This window comes from Phlebotomus papatasi, chromosome 3, assembly GCF_024763615.1.
Source record: "Phlebotomus papatasi isolate M1 chromosome 3, Ppap_2.1, whole genome shotgun sequence".
Lineage (NCBI taxonomy): Eukaryota > Metazoa > Arthropoda > Insecta > Diptera > Psychodidae > Phlebotomus > Phlebotomus papatasi.
Window position 1 is genome coordinate 58,369,446 of NC_077224.1, and position 17,192 is coordinate 58,386,637.

General features: G+C 34.3%; 1 protein-coding gene across 1 annotated transcript in view; it reads left to right on the forward strand.

The window, feature by feature from the left end:
* Positions 1-14,474, forward strand: part of LOC129807000 (FMRFamide receptor-like) — a 32,674-nt gene extending 18,200 nt beyond the window's left edge. Inside the window, exons 2-3 of the mRNA XM_055855945.1 lie at positions 10,517-11,579; positions 13,332-14,474. Of these exons, the coding sequence (XP_055711920.1) occupies positions 10,971-11,579; positions 13,332-14,105 (1,383 nt within the window). The 5' untranslated portion in view covers positions 10,517-10,970 and the 3' untranslated portion in view covers positions 14,106-14,474. The remainder of the gene's footprint in view (positions 1-10,516; positions 11,580-13,331) is intronic.
* Positions 14,475-17,192: the final 2,718 nt, after the last annotated feature.

Consider the following 17,192-nt stretch of genomic DNA (forward strand, 5'->3'; position numbering starts at 1 on the left):
TTTTCAAGGGCTTTAATCCCAATAGCACGCATTGTCATTGTCAATAAAAAAATAAAAAAAAAATAATTACTACATAGGAAAATGATATATAAATGTGGTTTAATCATTACTTCCAATATAATTACACTAAGCCGTTTCTTGGCTAATCCTCAGGTCTGTCAAGGCCCTAAGGTCCTTTGATCCAATTGATCCAATCACTTAAAGAAAAGTGCTATCCGCGTGTTATATTTTCACATATTATTTGGGTAGGGCACAAGGCACTCAATGGGTCGAGTGGCAGAGCACTCGCTCTATGATGCAAGTGTCCTGGATTCGGTCAACAGGATTTTTTCTGGCATTAAAGGTGTTCGGATTGCATCCAGTGAGCGTCACTGCACTTTGATTCATGGGCATGAAACTGAAAACCTCATCCCGTACAAGAAAAAAATAATAATGCATGTCTAGAAATCCCCTTGCAGGAAAGCCTTGTTCCCTCAAGGAATATTGTGCCAGCATTATTATTATTATTATTATGTTATTTGGGTGCGTACCGGTTTACTACCGAATAAATTGATTCATAAATTTTAAAAACCATACCGAAATACAAAATTGCTTAAGAAAAGCACATTATTGTATTAAAAATATTTAGCATGAGTAACGATCATACGGACAAAAAAAGTAAGTCCAATAAATACGGGTACATTATCGATTAATTCCGATGCACCCGGGTTGGAGATTTCAAGATCTTTCAAAAAAAAATCTAAATTTAATCAAATCGGCTGCACAACAGGCCCTACAAAATGGTTAAACTTTGACCTTCGAAAATGCTATATCAAAATGTGTTTCGAACCTAAGGACAAAATATTCAACTGGACTACCTCGAAAACGTATTCGAAAATGAAAAAAAAATATAAGAAGCCGTTTTCGAAATAAACAAAAAACATGGTTTGTGAGAGAAAAGGAAAGGAGTGAGGGAAAGAAAAAAATACTGTTCTGGATAATGTTGACTTATGGAGGGGATTATCGAAGATCTAAAGGCAATATCTCTTACCGTTTGGTCTCTAGCCGTGTCACAAGTCCAAAAAAGTAGATCATATAACTACTTTCTCTTTGAGTTAGAGAAATAAAATGTTCTAAAGTTTCATCTAAATCTGATAATCCTAAAATCGGAAATTATGAAGGAAAACCGATGTGAAGAAGATTATATAGATGAGGCGATCGGAATTCTTCGAGAATGGACTTTTCTCAAAGAAAACTAATCAACTTTATCCATAACTTGACCAGTGATGAAAGCCAGAAGCCTGAGTCAAGTGTCTTGGGAAAAGTTGATAAATTTTCCTTAAGATATTCCCTATCCCGACAAGTTTATCTAACCAAATCATTTTAAAATCGAAAATATTTCTTGTTTGTTATATTTTATACTACTAGAATTAAAATACTCGTAAAATTATTATGTATGTACGTGTAAAACATGAAATATGATTAATTGCTTTTCTGGTTTTCTGATTTTCTATTTTCTACATTATAATAAAATATCTCACTCAATGAACATTCAAATTGATTGTTTCACATCTGCATACACTGACTTCCTTATTAAAAATCAATTTAAATCCTCAAAGACGCCAGATTACCACAAATTTCAATTTAAATGAGACAAAAGCTCCACCAAGACAATATGGAATGCACCATTTTCCAAAACCAATTTTCCCTCAACTAAATCTTCTCAATATGAGAGAGCGTTACATGATGAGACGTATTAATACTCCCGAGACTCCCAAGGATTCTTGGATATTAGCGGTAATTAAACTTTCTCAATTGTAAACTGTGAGGTAAACTTTCCAGAAATTGACCGATGAAAATTTCCACCGCGAATGCCAAAAGTGTATAATTATTCAGTGAGACTTGCAGTATATAGAAAATCTAATACAGAACAAAGAAGAATTTATAGACTTAAGATTTACATTAGCGATGAAACCCTCTTAATATTTCATGTATGTATGGTGTTTAATCATGAGGATTGAGCAAAAGATGTAAATTTGCTTATATTTTGGAGCGTGTATCAATCTCTGAGATCTCTGCTGGATCCTTCCGCAATATTGAAGCACTCTGAGTATGATGAGAAATCCCACACAACTCAGCTATGATATGATAAAAGTATAAACATTTGCAAGCTCAAAACATATCCAAAATGTTAATATTTAACCACATGTATGATTTTGAATGCACAAAATCCATTTTCATAAAGTTTAATGCTCTAGAAACTCTTTGTTTACTCTGAAGGGGTTGAAAGTAAGATTTTATATAAATTTTAAGTTTCCTTATTGAAGCGCCAGGAGGTGAACGCAATCCATTTCAAGAAAACACACATTTTAACGATTAATTTATGATAAATAAGCTTTGACATTTTATAACTTAATAAATCTGCTATATTATTCAAAAGTCAAATTTGAGAATTCTTTAGCACTGAAGCTATATTTTATGTCTCTGAGATTTATCTCTTAAAATTTTGTAATTCTAAAGAAATCTCAATCTTGCTGAAAAAATTGTAAAGCAAATAATTTTAATGTTTTATCAAGTACAGAATCATTCACATTAAATATTTAATCTCATAATATGTACATTTAAGTTTCGTCGCATTTTCTGATTTACTTAAGCCTTGTATACTCTTAAGCTCTATGCACAAGATAATGCAGCTCGATTAATTCATTTATTTACATATAAATAAAATTGTGTCCGAAAATTTTCTCTTTTTAAATATCAGCACAAAAATTAACATACAGTTAAATAAATATGATATGTAAATATCACAAAATTTTTATCATAATTTAAAAATCAGTTTTCAAAGGATAATATTGAAAGATAAATGTTGAGGATTAAATATTTACCTCACTTCATGGGTATATTTTCATTACAATATTAAAAAAAGCCTCATGAAACTGCAGAGGAGGATTTTTCGGAATGTCATATTGGAAATGTACCCATGAATTGTGAGATAAATATTAATTCCTGACATTTTTTCTTTTAATAAATATTATTGAAAACTTTTTTTTTTATTTAAACTAACAGCCTTTGACATTTATGTATCAAATTTATTTAAACCTTGCTGTGTTATCACACTTATACTTAAAAATTTTACTGCATTTAACATTAATATTGGCGCCTCATTAATTAATAAGCGTTCTAAAGTGTAAATTATGACTGAATCTCTAAGCATTCAGAATTTGACCAATTTATAGATTAAATGATACACTTGGACCACAAAAAACGATTTAAATTAGATTTATAGCATTAATACCTACTGAAAATGAATGCGATTCACATTAATGTTTTAATGTTCAAACATATAGGGGAAACTGAGGCACCACCGAACATGGGGTAACATCGAATATTGATTTTTATTTCTAAACTGCTAATAAAAAAACCACTTCCTAAGTGGACAAGCATCCCCATATTATATATGAATTTATACAGGTCTCATCCCCTGAAGTCTAATATCTAATTAAAAAATCGGTGCTCCGTGTTCGGTAGTGCCCCAGTTTCCCCTATACACTTTTTGGTCAATTAAACTTATTTTTCCGCGAAAATTTCACCTTTTTGATCAATAAATAATCCTATTTTAAATATTAAATGTTTCAAAAACATAAATTACACTTTAAAACACTAATTAACGACAATTAATATGAAACACATTAAAATTTTAATGTACAATTGTAATCCCATGTTAAAACATTTGATATTAATTTAAATGCTGCTTTCAAGTTTATTTAAGTTCTACACTAATAAACTATGCTAATTTTTAAGTTGTAAAAGTTTTATGGTAACATTATGCATATGTAGTAAATTAATTATTCACGCTGCATTATCTAATTGGGCATAGAGCTTAAAAGCACCTAAAGCTTGGGTGTATGAAAAAACGCCATGAAAAATCAGTTAGCGCATGCAATCCATGAAATATTACTTTTTTCAAGTTTTCCTTTAGCAAAAATTGTATTCTATCAAATATTAGGAGCATGTGGTTCGCTTTCGAGAATATTATGATGTTCAATAATAAAAAAAAATATTTTTTTGAAGATTCTAACAAAAATTTTATTATTCGAAGTCTGATGCAATCGGTTACTTACCACTTCCCTAAGAATTACGATTTTTCATATGTTATTATAAAGAGATTTAAAAAAGATTGGATTTAAAAAGAAGAAAAGAGATTCCTAACTTTCCTAAAAAAAAACAGCAAATAAAGTTTTATTACCTCAAATGTTAAAGAGAACTATCTAGGGTTTAAAGTTTCACTGGAATTAAACTCCAAAATAACATTAGTACTTATAGAGCAATATTTTTTTAATCAAATTCAGGTCATTCTTGGTACATACATATAACCAAGTTTTTTAAATAAAACTGAATTTATTTCATATCATGTAATTTTTCGCCTATAATGCATTATTGTTTAAAATATAAATTACTTAAATCAGTAGTATCGAAAGTTTTAAATGAATTGTGCATGCAAACACTTCTGAAATGCCACTTATGGATTTTAAACACGGAAAACAAACCGCTTGGCACAAAGAAAAGATTAGATTAGCTTAGATATTAGGGGCGGCCAACAGCTTAATCCATGTACCATCCATCTTCACACTCGGCCTTAGCCATGATTCTTGCATCACCCTCTCCATCAACCTCGAACTCCATATCTCAGCCAACTCGTAGTCTGCACCCAGGCCTCAATACGAGCCCATACCTGGCCATTATAACCCCTTGGTTTAGGGGTTGTAAGTACGTATTGCGCCAGGTAGTCATCCGGATAAATGCTATGCATAGGCTAGCTTCAGTTTTAGTAGTTCTCCCCAAGAGAGTTACTGCTTTACCTAGCAGTAGTCGTGTTGTAGAGACTGGGACAATCACATAAAGTAATGTTGAACCGTTTCCTCAGTGTTGTAACAACCCCTATAGATCGTGCTACACTGTATACTTAATTTGTAGAGTTGTTTGTTTAGTCAGTATACAGTAAGAAGAATAGTAAACTTCCTTTACCTCTCCACTTGTATCATGAACAGTCTGGACACGCGACAGTTCCTTGTAGCAGCTTATACTATTTACTGTTGCGTGAACAGGGAAACTCGTGCACCATGAAACATGGGGTAGAACCAAACACCAATTTTTATTTCTAAATTGTTTGGACTATCTCGACCATTTCTTCAAAGGACAAACATCCCTATAGTGGCTATATATTCCTATTGGTCTTGTCCTCTGAAGTCTAATATCTGATTAAAAAATCACAGGGTTCGGTGCTACACCGTATTCCGGTGGCAGCCAAAATCCCGAAAGCCAAAATCCCAAATGTTCAAAATCCTGAAAGGGATGAAATTATATGGGGGAAAATGTTTAGAATAATTTTCCAAGACACAGAAAATTTCCCTTTGCCTCCAGAAAGCGCGTGTGCAATCATGGGAGTAGCGATGACACTTTTAAGAATTCGGGATTTTGGCTTTCGGGATTTTGACCGGGATCCCCGTGTTCAGTGATACCCCAGTTTCCCCCTAAAGCCTTCTTGATGATGTTTTTTTCCCATTTGAAGGGACATTCCAACAGTATGTTCAAAACCTATAAATTCAGTCCTCGATCCTGCTACTGCGAGGTGGTTCACGTACTCATTACCCATAATACCGCCGTGCCAAGGTACAAAGATTGATCTCACAGTTAAACGAAAACATTTCTATAATTTTCCGGCACTTAAGCACCAACGAAGAGTGGGAATTATACAACCTGGCATTGATTGTAAAGCTGCTCTGTTATCAGAAAATATGCCTTTCTTCGGTCAGAAATACTAGCCTTAATCATCAAAAATAGGTACTAGCCTTAATCAGCTAAAACATACTGACCAGTCAGCAGTTCTCGAACAAAAACGCTAAATATAATAAATAAAAGAAACCACTCTGCCACGCGAGTGTCGTTTTAAAGTTACCAGAATTCAGCTGAAAATGGATGTTTTCTGTTGAATTGAAATCGGTTATCTTCATAGCATTTCAACACATTCACTACCTTACACAAAACAAAATTGAGCAGATACCACTTACACAAAAACCTAACCAAACCTAACATGTTTTTAGCTGTACTCACCAGGATTGCTGTGACCTTGGCCTGGAATACTTGGGTATTCCGGCCAAGAGACACCGGCCTACAAGTCCAATCTCACCTCCGCGCTCCCTATATTCAGCCCTCGCGTGAAGATTTAAATTTTAATAGGTTTAAAATTTTTTTTGAGCTAATTTTTCCTCTACTCCCTCATTAGACGGTCAGGCTGTTTGCGAACAAGCATATGAGTCCACGATACCCACATGTCCTACTGTATAGCAGCCAACCTTCCATGTAGGGAGAGGTGGCGCTACATTAAGCTCGGGAAGCTGGGGCTAGATTGAAAACGCTGTTTTTTTAATATATTTCTAAAGGAAGTTGGACCTAGCCATAATTTAATTTATATTATTAATTGTTTTGCTTGTTATTTCAATGAGAGTGAGTGAGATCTCTAGTCATCTCGCTCATTCTCATGGGAAATTTTGAAAACATGTTTGCAAACAAAAGTTATTTTGCGCTGATCATAGCCGCCTCCACTTCGATATAAAGCGGAAGTGGAGACAAGCGTACAAAATAAAACAAAAAAGAGAAATAAAAAATATTTATATGATTCTAAATTCAATTAAACATAAACAAATTGCCAAGTACTCAAATAAATCCCAACCACAGATATTTTATGAATACTTCTATATAGCAGATCGTATTGTAATCTCCCAACATGTTTTGAATGGTACGATAAAACATTTTTTGTTATGAATTATTCGGGAATATGCAAGTATTATTAAACATATCCATTCCGCTCATTCTACTACAAAACGCTTTCAAACACAAATTAAAATCTATGCAGTGCATACAAATGAAAGAGAAATGCTTAAATAAAGAAGTGGAAACCTATTTCAGCGTTTCAAATAATATTTTACCAATTTTAAAACGCTGAAATAAACTTCCATTTGGGCATTTCAGCATTTTGTATTATAAAATGTAAAATTGAATTATTTGGCTTGCAAAATAATTGCCAAAAGATAATATCTCAACTAGGTACATCATCAATAAACATAATTTATTTTATATATGAATTATCTGTAAATCTGAGTACCTTATCTAGCAGTTCCTTTGAGCTATCTGCCCTTGTGACATTGGTCTTTGAATGTGCCATGAACTTTGAAACTTAGTAGTAATCTCTAGCGCACGAAAAAGAAATAAAGGAACTATTAACATCAATGGCTTTTAGTGAGAGATCTATCGATGGAGGCGCCTGGTACGCTGATGTGCACTTGAAAGTTTATTTAAAGTGACACGCTTTTCTGTGTTGGAGTAAAATGAGTCGCGAGAGCCTACAATAGACAGAATTGAGTATTTTTTGTGCTCATACCATTGGCAGAAAATATCACTGAGAAAGTCATATTTTTTTCCAACTTTTCAAATGCTTTACTGTCACGCGAATAACCCATACACTTCACAATAAATTCGAGGTGATGGAAGGTTATTCATGGAGGGTAATTAAATCAAATGGTATTTACTAGGGAGTTTTGACTATGGAAAATACTACCTTTTTAATTGATAAAAACATATGTTTTTCCCACTGCCACATCCACTTTGACCCAACTTGTTCAACTTAAAACAAGAATTGTTAGTTGTTTATGCTGTCTGTTGGCTTAGTGCCAGTGCCATGATCCTCACAAAATCATCAGCCATGTGAATATTGTACAAAATATTGCATTAGGAATTATTTAGAGTTATTTCACACAATTAATGTGTCCACTCGTGTTGGAGGATAAGTGTGACGACCCAGACACGTTAAGAGGCTATTTCAGCACAATTCCCACACGAAAATATTCTCACAGCCAATGAAATTTGGTTGAGTATGAAGTGAAAGTGAAAATTCATTGAAGGTATGGTAAATGATCTCGAGACATTCTGAAAATTGATTTGCAAATACCATGACTAAGGGTTATACACATCATCCTGTCGATGTGTCAATATTGCCCCCCCCCCCAAATAAATGATTGAAATTGGTTTTACAAATGTTTGCATTACATCCTTTTCTATGAAAATCACCTAAGCGTGCAGGAGCAAAAATACGTAATATTGAATGGGTGGGAAATTGAAGGAGTAGAAATAGCGGATTGAGATTTATAAGAGCTTCTCTTCAGTATTTTAGCCCCAACCCTTCTCACATTCCACACCAAGCATATACGTTTAGCATATTGAAATAGACTAAATGGAATCACACACATCTCGTGAAGGTAAAGCCCTACATTCTCCTCTTTATTTTCCAGAGAGAGGCTATTAGAAGAGTATCTTAATAGGGAATAGGAGGGAAGTTTCATCCAGAGTTTGCAATATTTTGAAGTTTTCGAAAATTGACATCACGCTCTCTTTCCATTTCTATGATTGTTTAGTACATCCCAAAAGCCAAACGGTGATAGACATCGATTCCTGCTCTTCATGGTCCTTCATATCAAAGTCTTCAAAAATTGTTTTTCTCTGAGTTTTGGTTTTATTTCATTTGATTTTTTGGATATATTTCGATGGTATGCGAATGGATCGTCAATGAATCGGTAAGATACCGGTTGTTGATATTTTGATTAAAGGCCTATACACTCTAGGGGCAATTTTTCTTTAAGGGCAGAATCACATTGACAGTAAAATGCTCACTGTATTTCGTTAATTTACGCATTTTCATTGCAATTCTTACGCAAATTCTTGAATACCGTATTACCTTATCTCATACTCGGTGGCACTAGGTGAAAATAATATAAGAAAATTCAAGCAATAAAACGAAAATACGATAAACGTTGAGCAAGAAAAAAACACTGTAAGAGAAATTAATCGTACTGTTTTTTTTTGGCTCACCGTTTATCGCGTTTTCGTTTTATTTCTTCAATTTTCTCATATTATTTTCACCTAGTGCCACCGAGTATCAGATAAGGTAACACTCACTGAGGCTCAATATACTTAAATTAAATCTAATTGGTCGTAGTTTTTCGGCCCAGTGGCCAAACCGTAACAGATATTGACTTCTGGTTTTCGGCTAATACATTTACTAGTACACATTCTCTCCAACGAAATTCTCATTGATCCTCCTGGAAACTATTATTTTATTTCATTTTATTTCGTAAACACATCTAAAGAATTTCCTTTATTTTTATTATTTATATGATTGAAAGATTCTATAAAAGCGAATACTTCGTTCATACAACCCAATGACTAAAACAAATATAAAACAATTCTTATATTTAAATCTTTTAAAACTATTGTACAGACAAAAAGTCATAAGGTTACATCAAGATAAAAAGTCAGTTTTCAAAAATATGCACTTTTTGATCAAAGTTTTGATTTGCAACAATTATGCTTAAAGTGTTCGTCTGTGATCTTAGCCCTGCATAATCTCAATATCATTTGAACTGTCTTTGAAGTTAGCACATACTGAAAAATTTTAGTCAACAAATGATATTTCTTTTTGATACCTAAAACTGACTAGCTCTACATTTAAATGTTGCTACAAAACACCTATTATATCAGGGGGGTGACATTAGCTCTGAAAAATGCGACCAGTTTTAGTATAAATTTTTTCCTGCTTTCGTACACATTTCTCGAGATATCTCCGAAACTACGTAGGTTGCCAATTTGGGGTTTTCGGTTGCCTATTCAGTATTAAGTTGCCTTTTATTTTGTATTTGTTTTTTTTTTCTAATTCATTCTACAATGAAAGAAAACACCTAATAAACTCCAAAGTTGTTTCGGCACACTATAAACATATGAGAAACATACGAAACGTCATGCCCCAGTATTATATAATTTTTTTTCCAACTTTATTGAAAATAAAAATTTAAAAAATAAATTTGTAAGGAATTGCACGATTATCCCCTACACCTCTTTCGGTAAATGAAAAAGAGTTTTTGACGGTTGTGGAATTGAGGTGAAAATCCGGTGGGATATTTCATGAAATATTACTTACAATTTTCGGATATTAAATGTCGAAAAGAGGGAAATGTTGACTATAAAAGAAAGCCATAAAATTTAGCTTTTTAATGTCTTGAATATTGCAACATAAATTAAATAAATTCTTCAACAGAAAGTCGAACAAATAATAACATTATAAGTTTTTTCAATTCCTTTGTTTTCAATTAAACAAATAGTAACTAAATAGAACACCTTTGTTTATTCGCGTGTATTGAATTTATTCATCAATTCTAGACATAATAGAGAAAAAAAACTTTAAGCTAAATATCCATCCTATACAGAATTGATTAGAAAAGAGATCTGAAACGTTTCTACATACCTTTTCAATCCATAGAGGCCTATATAGAATGGGATAAAGTGGAAGTAGAGGAACAATAGGAAATTGATTTTAATGTTTGTTCTACCTTCTTTGGAGAAAGTATGAAAATCCCCCATATCTACCCAAATACATTTCCATAAATGAATGCATATTTTACGATCGCACCTTATTCTTCTCTATCCGCAGGGCTTTCTTCCACTTCTGGCTTGCCGTAAGATATTAGAATCAATTTTGCCCAAGCCACAATTCCAATTTAAGACAAACTCTCACGCATCGAGGCAGAAGACTTCTTCAGGCATGTTCTCACTTTGGCGGCAATAACTTGGCAGAGTCAGTGAAATTGGAAGAAGAGTTTCCCACAAGGGAGAGTTTGAGAATAACACGGGGGAACGCAATAAAATGTGAATTGAGCCACTTAGCGTGACAAGTGTCGGGTGACATGATGAACTTGGGCGTGCAGATTGTCAGTAACAGTGATGCAGGGGGGTATATCTTTCACCAACGCCTTGCCGTGCTGCATGCTAATGTACTCCCATCGTATGCAATCACATCAGATGCGACGGGTCCTGCACCATCTTAATCATACCGGAAGGCTGAGATATCCGACACTCCCACGTAAATCACCATAAGCTCCCTCCCAATGGACTTGTGGGGCGAGGACAGCCTCATCAGTGTGACTCCTGGGGAGAACAGCACTCTGAACTGGTCGGGGGTGATGAATGGCAGCGATACGCCAGTCAGAGAGATGGGATACTATAGGAACAGCTGCCTTTATGCTTACAATCCCACAGACAACATTATAACTTTTCAGTTCTGGATATGTGGGATTGTTCTCAACATCGTAGGAGTCCTGGGTATTCTAGGCAATGTACTATCCATGGTGATCTTATCCCGACCTCAGATGCGTTCCAGCATCAACTACCTCTTGATCGGACTGGCACGCTGTGACATTGTCCTCATTATTACCTCCGTCCTGCTATTTGGCATTCCCAGCATCTACCCCTATACCGGGTATCTCTTTTTTTATCACTACTACATCTATCCCAAAATATCACCCTACGTCTTTCCCATCGCAATGGTCGCCCAGACGGCCAGCATCTACCTCACCTTCACCGTCACCCTCGAACGCTTCGTTGCAGTCTGCCATCCCCTGCAAGTTCGTGCCCTATGCACTTATGGTCGAGCTAAGCTCTATGTTGCAGTTTGCATAATTTTTGCTCTTCTCTACAACCTACCACGTTTCTTTGAGGTAAGCATATTTTTTAATAACTGAATATTGTTGCACCTAAGTAGTTTGTACTTATCCGCAATTGAATATTTTTTAAAACGATACAGAAAGATTTTGAAAAATTCTTCTTCTTTATGAAAATTTATGATAATGAGGGTTTAAATTCCCAAAATTTACAAAAGTATTTTTTGAATATTGAGGTAATTAGAATATAATCAGTAAATTCAAAAACAATGAAAACGACAAAATCGAAAAATCAAAATACTACAACAGTGCAGTAGTGGGTGGAAATTGAAACTAAAGGCGACCAAGATCCTGAAAAACCAAAATTCCTAAAAGACAAAATCCAGAAAGCTAAAATCCCGAATACCAAAATCCCTAAAGCCGAAATCTGAAAGCCAAATACTGAAAGCCGAAATCCAAAAAAACAAAATCCCAAAAGCCAAAATCTCATACCGTCAAAATCCTGAAAGGGACGAATTTATATGGAGGATAATGTGTACGTGTAGAATAATTTAGCTTTACCTCCAATAATCGCGGAATTAGCTATAACAATTTTGAGGCTTCGGGATTTTGGTTTTCGGGATTTTGGCTTTCTAGATTTCGATCTTGGGGATTTTGACCCATTTAGGATTTTGGTTTTCAGGATTTTGGCGCTCGGGATTTTAGCTTTTTCGAGATTTTAGCTTCGGGATTTGGACCGCGACTCATCTAAACCATTGTCTTCTAAATCGTAATTAAATTTATTTAAGTTTCAATTAATTTAAAAATATATAACCTTAAACAAATTTTACAAAATTTTTTCCTATAAAGGGTTTATTAATTCGATTTTAGATAATAGACTCGCAAATTAGCGACTTGAATATTTATAAAACCACCACTCTCAATCCTTGTCCTTATAGTTGAAATATGAACAATTTAAATTTCGCGTTAGACCTTAAAACTCTCTTGAAAAACAACATATTAACCAACAGGACATAAGGTACTTCAGTGTGGATCAGAGACTTTCGTATTTATCCAACACTTACTAGGATCCTCCGAACCTCCATGAACATTCTATCAAGTTTTCTCATGATTTATAAGGTTTCACTTTAGTAAGTTGCTATTCTGATATAATTATAAATAATGATTCAAACCGACTATTCAATTTCATTGACGGTTAAAGTATTTTATTTAAGCGGTACTATGGAACATTTGATCGTAGTTCTCTGACTTAGACCGATTACTTAATTCAAATAAAGAAAACACAGGATTTTCACTTAGTTCTTTTCCTTATTTATTCTCTAGACGAAGTTTGAGATCCAGATGGCTCATTCCCACTAATTCTCAATACTTGAAAACGAAGCTATTCCGGTCCGAAATATATGCTAGAGAATGAAGGATTAGAAAAACCAGGTGTTTTCTTTATTTAAGTCATAGTTCTTCTCGTTGGCAGCCAAAATCCCGAAAGCCAAAAACCCTAAAGACATAATTCAGAATTTTCAAAATCCTCAAAGGTATGCAATTAAATGGAGGAAAATGTTTAGAATAATTTCCTAAGACACAGAAGATTTTCCTTTGCCTATAGCAAGCGCGAGTGCAATCGTGCAAGTGGTTATGATACTTTTAAGAATTCGGGGTTTTGGCTTTCGGGATTTTGGCCCATTCGGGATTTTGGCGTTCGAGATTTTGGCTTTCGGGATTTTGGCGTTCGGGATTTTGACCGGGACCCCTTTTTTCTAGATAATCTGTTACCTATCTTTCATCGTCTTAACTAGAACTGTTTCGTTCTAGGTGAGCGTTGACGAACACATCTTCAGAGGTGGAGTCGTCTACTGCGTTACAGCATCTGAAATGCGTTCTGATTCATACTACATCGAAATATACATCCACTGGCTGTACTTAATCTTTATCTACGTTCTCCCCTTCAGTCAACTAGCCATCCTCAATTCCCTCATCTACGCTCAAGTACGCCGAGCTAATCGGGAACGTCAACGACTCAGTCGAACGGAAAAGCGCGAAATCGGTCTAGCCACAATGCTCATTTGCGTGGTCATTGTGTTCTTCCTGTGCAATGTCCTCGCCATGATCAATAACATCATGGAGGCATTCTATGACAAAACCAACGACTATCTGGTAAACACATCAAATCTACTCGTCACCATTAACTCCAGTGTCAACTTTATCATCTACGTAATCTTTGGGGAAAAATTCAAGAGGATTTTTTTAACGCTATTCTGCAAGGGACGCATCGGTCGTGAATCTCCAGATGGTCTCATCCATGATGACAGCTCCTTCTCGAATGGAGATGGGAACCACCGGAATTCGGGACGATTTCAGAGGCATGGTACTACAAGAAGTAGTACAAGAAGCAATGGGACAAGTCTCAGAATTACGAGATCCGTTCGGGTACGTGCTCCCTCGCCGGGTCCTTGTGTCTACTACCCTGCGAGGGACTTCAAGACTCGTGGAAGCCTGGTTACGAGGAGCGTCTCTGTGCAGAATAGTGATTGGGATCGTGATACTGTAGTAAATGGCAATGGCTTGGTGTCAACCACTGGCTTCTAAAAGATAGAGACTTTGTAGTGTACATAGTGTAAAAAAAAAATGATACATCAGTCAATCTAAGAGATTTTAAGTGTTCTGTGATGATATCACATCGAGATGTGTTACAAAAGGGTGACAGTGATTCTACTCTTAAGAAGACACATAACATACGAAAGATTTGATGGGATGAAAAGCTCTCGAGTAAAAATATTGTTTAATCCTATGGAAAATCCCATCATCAGACAAGAATATTAAAGGACAAGAGGAAAAGCTTTTATTGTGTCCCAAAAGCCAATAAGAGAGAGTTTTTTTTTTGTAAAAAAAATAGAAAGGACTGTGTGAGAAGTTTAAATAGAAGAAATAAAATTAAGAGTTACAAATTCACTGAAATGGGAGTTAATTTAATTTACTTTGGGTGATTGGTGGATCAAGAGAAAAAGGAAAAAAAAGGAAAAAGTTAGATAAAAAACAACATTCTCGATATGCCCTGCAAAAATTAATTACCACCAGCTTAATGAAGTTACACCATTAATTAAACATTCTACGGATCTTTGCACTTCCTTGCGCTCCTTTTCCCTTTCCTTTCCGTCGCCCTTTTGGTCTTTTTTTTAAGGCAAGGATTAATTAAAGGCTATAGAGTTTTATTTAACCTTTTCTTTTTTTCCCAGAGAAAAGAATTTACCTGAAAACACCATACATTCTTTTATGTAACAAATCCCATTCCTGATGGTATTCCACTTCCCATAACTTTTTTTCTTTACCCCACCAACAACTTGATGTAGTGATTTATAGTGGACTACCACTAAAGAATACCCATTGTAAAAGGGGCGTGATAGAGTGCAGCACTAAAATTTTTATTAAAATTTTCGTCATTCACAAATTCCAAATCTACCATAATACTAAATTTGACCTCAATCTTCTCCATCTACCAAAATGGTCCAATGGATTCTTTCAGCAGAATAAAATCTTCGATAAAGCACATACTCTCTCCTCTTGTAGGATAAATTGCCATTTGAAATTTTCATCATATCGACATTACGCAGAGATGAACATATAAATCGTCTAACTTGATATCAATGTTTCTCTACAGACAAGAAAATTTTTTATTGCCATGACGGTAAAATCCCTCGAGAGCTCACAGAGAAAAGTTCAAGAGATTAGAAAAGAGGATTATAACACCCTTCCAATTAACATTAAAATATACTTCTTTTAGTTGATGGCACAGAAATCATCTGCATTAGTGTTCCGTCTCATTCTTTTACCCACTCTTAAGTTAAATCTTCTTATAATGAAGATTTTGCACAAATAATAAAATTACTGGAGATACTGGGGTGTTAAATCTTCTCTGCCATTTTTCTCTAATTAGCAATGGTGAATTTAGAGAACACACTTATCTCAAGTATAGCCAAATCAAAAGCAAATAAGTATGATTTTAATAGCAAACCTAATTATTATGGTTCTTTTGGTTCTCCTCAATATAAAATGATAGGGCCACAAGGCACTAAATTATTCTCAAAATTATTCCCAGAATTGAATTTAAAATTAGAAGAAAATCTCACTTCTCCGGAAACCCAAAAGTATCAAAAACCGCGCAATCAGTGAATAAATAAGGGAACTGTACCAAATTCGGGACGAGTGGCATGTAAGCACCAATTTTCTAAATCTGAAGCGTCATGTTTTATATAGGATTTTTTTTTTGTTTTAAATCTTATAAAGTACACTGAGAGAAATCCGAAAAAGTTAAAATAACATTCCGGAAATGTTAATTTTACCCTGCATTATTGATCCGAAATTGGTGTAAATATTATGCTTTCTAGGTGTATTAAGAGTTAAAATTACCCTTTTTCATGTTAATTTTACCCTTAAAAAGGTGTAAAATTACACTGTGCGACACGTTGTGGGTGTCTTTGACGAGAACGCCAAAACTTGTTAGAGGGTCATTTAAGGACCTCAAATCTGCAATTCCTTTGTCCGGGTCACCTCTAGATTTTTTTTGAAAAAGCATATTTAGTTTTTTGATGTTTTATAAAATTCAAAAATTCATATCTCCGGTTATAATTATCCGGTGGTAGTCACATAAAGCTAAATTGACGCGTAATTTCATCCTCTATAACTCTTGTGAACATATCAAGCATCTACGATGAAAATGAAGTATATTTTTTAAAGATTTTTTGAAAAAGGGCACCTAAAATGGTACATTTTTTACAAAAAAATCTTTAAAAAATATACTTCATTTTCATCGTAGATGCTTGATATGTTCACAAGAGTTATAGAGGATGAAATTACGCGTCAATTTAGTTTTATGTGACTACCACCGGATAATTAGAACCGAAGATATGAATTTTTGAATTTTATAAAACATCAAAAAACTAAATATGTTTTTTCAAAAAAATCTAGAGGTGACCCGGACAAACGGATTGCAGATTTGAGGTCCTTAAATGACCCTCTAACAAGTTTTGGCACTCTCGTCAAAGACACCCACAAAAAGGTAAATTTTGTCGCACCGTGTTACCATTAAAAAATGTTGATATATTTTTACGCCTAAAAAGTGTTAAAGTTATGAGGAGCAAAAGTTAATCGCACCCCCGTTTTTTTCTCAGTGTAGTTTATCTTTGCTTTCTCTAAAATATTTTTTATTGCATTTAAAAATGAATAAAAACATAGGCACTGTTTTGCGTGCAATGTCTGACAGAAAGTTTCTCGAAGTGTCTTGCCCTTTAAAAATACTTCCAAAACTCATTCCACAGGACCACTTTCGTATAGAGATTACGCATTGCTGTATTAAGCATTACAACATCTATGAAATGTAAAAAAAAAAAACAAAAAAAATATAGAATGTTTAAAAACACAATAAATGTGCAATAATACAAGCTGTCAGAAATATGCTACAATGATTCACCTATTTGTTCAGTTAGATTTCATTTTAAATATGAATCATAATTGGAAATCTGAATGATTTATGGAGCTAAAAACTATTTCTGAACACTTTTCAATTATATTTCCTGACCGGAAGCCAGAAATCATTACAAAATAGAATTTTATTGATAATTCAATTTCAATTTTTCAATTCAATTTATTTTCATCTCATTACGTCTTTTTACCCCCCTT